Source organism: Psammomys obesus, unplaced genomic scaffold (genome assembly GCF_907164565.1).
Source record: "Psammomys obesus unplaced genomic scaffold, mPsaObe1.curated_primary_1811, whole genome shotgun sequence".
Taxonomy (NCBI): Eukaryota; Metazoa; Chordata; class Mammalia; order Rodentia; family Muridae; genus Psammomys; species Psammomys obesus.
In genome coordinates this window covers 2863320-2869615 of record NW_026590061.1, presented here as the reverse complement: position 1 = coordinate 2869615, position 6296 = coordinate 2863320, and the positions used below count along the sequence as shown (strand labels likewise).

The following is a 6296-nucleotide window of genomic DNA, read 5'->3' as shown; positions in this document are numbered from 1 at the left end:
ATAGGGAAGCCAGTCTTAATTCGCTCTGTCCATTTCTACCTGAAATAAAAAGCCTTTATGGTCTGTTTGCCCAGCCCTGTGTCCAAGATCTCCCCCGGGGAGCAGTCACCTCTTATGAAGGGAACAAGCACTGACTGCCCAGTGACAGACAGGCCCAGGCCCTCCTCACCACACAGCAGACATCACAATGTCCCAGTCCCTGCAGCCAGCCACAGCTTCAAACAGGAACAGTTTCACAACCGTGGAACAGGAATGCTGGTCAGCGTTTCCCAGCTGTGGGTTCTTACACCTTGAAAATGTAAATTGTGGCTGGGTAGTGGTGCTATTTATAGATTCCAGGTGAAGTTTTCTAAATCTATGCAAAATTTACAAATACTAGCTGCATTGTTGAATAAAGATTCATAGATAGAAGCTGGAAAAAAAAAAAAAAACACCACATGATGTACTCAGTTCAACTGAAGCTTCAAATCTGCAGGCAAGAATATCTCCTTAGTGAATTTTAATGATTCTGCTGATAATTCACTATAATCAACCAATGACTCAAATAACAGTTTCCAAACGCTGAGACCCAGTTCAGCGGTAGTACTCTGGCCTGGTTTGCCCAGGGCCCGAGTTCCATTCCTAGAAACACGTGTGCAAGATCACATTTTCAGGTGTAATGTGGAAAATACTATTTTTATTTCCTGCCCTAACTTCATAATTTCAGATTAAATAAGTGACCTATAAAACCTGGCCAAAATCCAAAAAGCTTTTATTACATGTTACAAAATCACGCAAATGTCAACTGCTGCATCTTCTTGGTCATGACAACAATGGCAATGAAATGTAGCTCAAAATACTTAAAACGGGGTGATTCTCTTTTGAGCAAGCCACCATTCTAACAGCCTGCGTTTCCAAGGCTCACAAACCCTTCTTTTCGAAAGTTGAATTTTGTTTCCTTTGCCCCTGTGGGCGGTTTGCTGTTTCAGAAGCTTTACCCAATCAAAACGAGCATGTTTGGTCCAGAACTGCAGTGAAGAAGGCCTCTAGCAGAGGCCGGCACCAGGCCTGGCCAAGCACTGCCCAGCATGACCTTGCCTGACTCTTTCCTTACGATTCGGTGGACTGACTTAGCAGATGTGTGAAGCTGGGGCTTCAATTTACTGTGCCCTGTCAGCTTGCCACACTGTCAGCAGAGGGAGCACTCTCCCTACAGTTCACAAACTGTCACCAATCGAATATCAGGGGGTTCAACACCAGCCCTGAAAAGAAAGTGGGCCGTCCTTCGAGTCACCTCAAATCACAGTTTTGATCAACACTTGAGAGAAGTCTAGAAATTGTTTCCTGAACTCCAAGGCAAAGTCTCATGCCAGGGTTATTTTGTAAAAGTTAGGAAGGCAAAATCTATCCCTCCCCTGACAATGTGTTTCAGACGGATGTGAAAGAGAAACAAGATCACACAAGAGAGGCTGAGTTCACAGACCCAAATGCAGTAAATCATAAAACACATTAGCAAACTGGAGCTAAGGCAACACCCCCAGTGATTGCTCGATCTTGTAGCTTTTATTAAGATGTCCTGGGGGCACAGGGCTAGAATCTGGACTCTCCCTAGAGAAACCAATGAGAGAAAACCAAAACCAACAGACAAAGAAAAAAAAATGTCTGAGAACCCTTGTGGACTCCTGTCCTTACAGTGAGCACTCTCTGGAAACTAATCCATGATTATTTAATTATTAGACAACCCCATATCATATACAAAGTTTTTATTCCTTAGTAAAGAATTTTTAAATCACAAAATAGTGTGGCAATATTTATGTAATAGAATTTATGAAGTGCTGAAAATACTAGAATATAAAGATAGTTTCTAGCTTATCTTTACATACTAAACTTGTCTAAACCAGCTGGTTTCTTGCAGATAATATTTATTTGTTTAATAATTTAAGACAGCATAAGCTTGCACCAAGCAGTATAAGCATTGTAACCAAAGTGCAAACATTTCGCCAAGTCTTCCCCCAAAGATATTTTAACTCAAAATATCATTAGGACGTATCTTCTCCCTACAAAAATAGCATGTCCGACATCATTAACTGGGTGTGTTACAGCCATATACATACAGCCGCCTTGGGAGGCGAAGACTTGAACGTTGTTTAAACACAGCGTTTGAGGCAAACAGTAGCAGCAGCAGCAGCAAACGGACCTAACAGACTCAGACCCAGATAACTCTTCACTCCAGACCGGCGCGGCTCACCCCTTATGTAACGTTCAAGTGAGATTTCTCAGTGCTACCTTGGCAACAAACTAAAAATATCTAGACAAGGTCTTGGTTTATGCCTTTTTAAAAAGCCTTCTTTCTGGTTATCTGGGGTCTGGTTTGGTCTCCTGAAAGAATCCATACAGACTCGAGACGGGGAGGCCTGGCAGGACCTCCTCCTCATCTTCACAGCACTTCTGTCCAGAGGGGACCCACAGCCCTCCCCTCCGCTTCTGTCATCTAAGAATTCCAGGACACATCAGTCTGTTTGGGCTTTCCTTTTCCCAGCCCAGTGCACTTTAAGAAAAAAGACCCCCGCCACGCACATAAAAACAGTGAAGTTAACAAAAATCTGCGACCGTGATGGATAAAATAACGAGCGGTGGGAGGGAACGCGCAGCAGAAACGCGAGTATGTGACGCATGACACATCCATGTGGACTGAGGAGGGGAAGCAGGCCAAAGGGTCTGAGGTCAACTGTCAATAAAGTGCAGCAGAGGCGGCAGGGCCTCCCACCTCCTCTTTCCAACGCCCACCCTGACCTTGTGCCCGACTGTGGCCCAACTCCCAGTGCCTCCCAACAAGTACAAGACCCCAGTCACCCGCGGCACCCTCACTTCTTTGAAAAACAGGTACCTTTCAAAAGCCCGAACAATTCAAAATACTGACACGTAAATTTAACTCCCGGAGCCCCTCAGCTAACGGAGCGCCTCCTAACCGGACGCTGGGAGCCACACCGGCTGTCCAGGCCCGAGGGTCAAAGGGCCCCGGAGCAGGCACTCTGGTTCCACGGGGCTCGCCCACCCAACAGGCCGCTACAACTGGGCTGTGTCTGGAAAGAGGAGGGGACGTGGCCTAAATTTAAGGAGGGCAACAGAACATAGCCAGTACTTCTCGGGGAGGCTGTGCCGGCGGGGAAGGGGAGGGCGTGTGAGCGGGTGGAGGGTGGGATGGCAGAGGGGTGAGAGCCGGGCAAGGCAGGGACTCCAAACGCAACACCAAACACCTGTTTCGGTCCTAGGCCTGTCGGGCACCTCTTACTCCTCCTCCCGGGCGCGCGGTAGGGAACGTTCGAACTTGGAGCCCCGGCGACTCCTCGGGAGCCCCCGCCCCCGCTCCGGAGGGGACGCGCGGCTCAGGGGGCGTCCTTGGCCCGCTGCGAGGCATCTTCCTGAGGGCTCTCGGGGTCGCCGGCGCGCGGCAGGTGGGTGCGGCCGTGCGCGTGCTGGGGGCGCAGAGGCCCCGGGGGCGCCCCCTCGTGCGCCAGGAGGGGGGCCCCGGCGGCCGCGCCTGCCTTCTCGGGAGGCGGCGACAGCACGGACGACAAGCAGGGGAAGGCGGCGGCGGCGGCGGCGGGGATGCCGGGATACAGCAGCGGGAAGGGCGCGGCCGCCGCCGGGTAGAGATACTTGTCCAGGCCGCTCTTGTCCAGCCAGGGCTGGACGTAGGCGGCGGCGGACGGCGACAGCAGGTAGAAGGGCAGGCAGAAGGGCGCGGCGGGCTGCGCGAACGGCGCGCCCCCGCCCAGCGCCACCAGCGAGCCGAGCAGCGCGGGCTCCGGGGCCAGGAGCGCGCCGCGCGCCTCCAGCTTCGGCCTTTTGGGCGCCGGCGACGGGTCCCCCGGCGGCTCCTGCTTGACGGCGGCGCGGCCCTGCTCCGCCTCGCCCCCGTAGCCGCTGTCGGTGTCCGTGTCGTGCTCGGGCTCGGGCTGAGTCCGCTGGATGACCGGCACGCAGCGGGCCGCGCGCTCGGCGCCCGGGGCGGCCGCAGCCCCCGCGCCGCAGGGCGCGCGGCCGGGGCCCCTGGCCGGGGGCACCTGTGGCGTCAGGAGCTGGGTGGCCACGGCGTGCAGGTGGCTGACGAGCTGGGCGCAGCGCGGCTCCCGGGGCGTCCAGCTCTCAAAGCGCGCGAGGTATTGCAGGACTTCTTTGGCGCACGTTTGAAAGCCCGAGTGGAAAGCATCCAAGTCGGCCTGGCCCGGCGACTTCAGGGAGCGCTCCCCTAGGGTGCAGGGGGAGGGAGGCGAGGAGAGAAGCCGCGGCGGTAAGCCCTCTGCTCGTCACGTGGGCCCGCGCTGCCGACGGGAGCTCGGCTTTTCCTGGGCATTCCAGCGATCTAATCCGCAGACTGCCGGGAGGAGGGGGCGGCGGGGGGAGGCGCTCTCCTCCCGGCTCAGACACCCAACGGCAGAGGCGCCGCCGCCGCGTCCAACAGAAGCGGGGCTCCGCCTGCTCTGCGGCCGCCTCTGGATGCTCTGGGTGCTCGCCACCGCGGGGATGCGGTGCCGGCCACCAGGCGCGGGCCGAGGCGGGGCGCCCTGGCGCGGCGCCCCCAGCGTCCCCCTCCCCGTTTAAACTCAGGGCGGCCCGGCTTCCTCAGACCCACTTACCGTTCTGTAAAGCAATTATTTTCTGGTGCTGCTGCTCCGTTAAGGCTGTTAACGCTTTTAAATGCTTCAAAGTTAATTCCAAGACTACTGCTTTCTCCAGATGCCCCAGCGTCTGCAGGGGGGTGACAAGGGGGCAAGGGTCACTTTAAAGCACGCGTTTGACTCCACCCGGCCCTCCTCGCCGCCCAGCAACTTCGCTCAGCTCCCCCGAGCGGGCCAGCCACGCTCTCTTTGCTGTCAGCCCGGAGCCCCTGCTCTGAGTCTCCCGGAGTACAAGTTGGGAGTCAGGCCTCTCTCTGTGTGCATGCACGGTCCCGTCGCTGGGACTCCAACAGCCTCACACGCCCCGGAGACCGTCAGAGAACGAGAACGCGCATCTTACCGTCAGTTTCAGATGTTCGGGCAGTAAATCTTTGAGCTGAGCGATGCACTCATTAATCCGGTCTCGTCTCTTCTTTTCTATCAGTCTGTGCGGCAATTTGTAGGTATCCTTCAGCCGCGAGCCAGGCAGAAGAGACAGCGGTCAGCCGAACATTCACTCATTCACTCGCTGGAGAGAACCCTCCCACCCCAACCCCCAAACACACTATGGAATGAACTAACACCCAGGAACGCTCTCCCCCAGACGCGTAAAGGCAATTGAAATTCAGGTGCGGTGTTGAATAGCCCCCGCGAATCCAGCGAGCCACTTAAAAAATCAGTTGGGGAGGCTCCGGGGCCGGGATATTGCGGGCAGAGTTTCCCTGCGAAATCAATGGTCCTAATTAACTCTCCAGCGGGTTACGGAAACTTAAGCCTACCTTGGTGTCGTCTCGCTTCAGGCTCCTTTTGGGTTTACACATATACAAAGAGGAATAGTCCAGTCTGCAAAAACAGAAAGCGGCATGGGGCCCCCGTTCCGGGAGGGGCTCTGCCCTCGCCCGCTCCAGAGCACTTTGTGCAGGGGGAAGGCACACCGAAGCCTGGCCAGCGCCGCCGGTGCGCACCGCTTACCCTATGAAATCCCTGCGCTCCAGCAGCGGCCTCTCCTGCTGGAGCCCTTCGTCCATGTTCAGCGGCCGCGCGTCTCCTCCGTTTCGCTTTGGAGGCTTCTGCCCTGGAAGCCGTGGGCCGGTCGCCTGGGGAGATCTCGGGGGGATGCGTGCGCCTCCAGGCTGTCTGGCGCTGCCTCTCCGGTGCAGTGTCGAAAGTGTTAGCAGCCGGCCGCCCCTCCGCCCCGCGCTCGCACGCTCGCCCTCTGGCACCCCCGCGCGCGCACCCCCGCGCGCACACACACGCACTGCGCTGGTAGTTTGCTCTCACTCCGGGCAGTGTTTGGCCACAGGGCACGCGCGTCGCCGGCCAGACCAGCACCCAGCTCACGTGCGGAACGTACCATCCGCGGTCCAGCCCGGAGGGGGGCGGGGAAGAGAGGCCGGCGGGGGCGGGGACACCTGATCGGGGCCACCGGGCGGGAGCGGCCACCCGGGCCGGGCCGCTCGGCCTCCCCGGGGCGCTGCGGGGCGCGGGGGCGGGGCGGGCCGCGGGGCTCCCCCTCGGCCTCCATCGCGGCGCGGAGCCGAGGACGGGGCCCTTCGCCTTCCCACCGACTGCTGTTGGTTCGGGCCAGAGAAAGACGCGAATTGGTGGTGGCCGAGCTGGAGCGGGGAAGGAGAACTCGGAGCCCCTGCTCCCTGC

General features: G+C 57.3%; 1 protein-coding gene across 1 annotated transcript; it reads right to left on the bottom strand.

Annotated features, from left to right (window-relative positions):
- Window positions 1-728: 728 nt before the first annotated feature.
- Bhlhe41 (basic helix-loop-helix family member e41) lies at window positions 729-5983 on the bottom strand. Its single transcript, XM_055605670.1, has 5 exons — window positions 5613-5983; window positions 5420-5483; window positions 5002-5109; window positions 4620-4731; window positions 729-4231 (listed from the first exon to the last, which is right to left on the bottom strand). The coding sequence occupies exons 1-5, from the start codon at window positions 5666-5668 to the stop codon at window positions 3366-3368; spliced, it is 1206 nt and encodes a 401-aa protein (XP_055461645.1). The 5' UTR covers window positions 5669-5983; the 3' UTR covers window positions 729-3365.
- Window positions 5984-6296: the final 313 nt, after the last annotated feature.

Bases quoted from the DNA above. Each gene is read 5' to 3' on its own strand.
- Bhlhe41 (XM_055605670.1), bottom strand. From the start codon at position 5,668: ATGGACGAAGGGCTCCAGCAGGAGAGGCCGCTGCTGGAGCGCAGGGAT. The intron at 5,484-5,612 runs GTAAGCGGTGCG...CTGTTTTTGCAG, and splicing joins GAGCGCAGGGATTTCATAGG to ACTGGACTATTCCTCTTTGT. The intron at 4,732-5,001 runs GTAAGATGCGCG...ACCCCCCTGCAG, and splicing joins CCGAACATCTGAAACTGACG to ACGCTGGGGCATCTGGAGAA.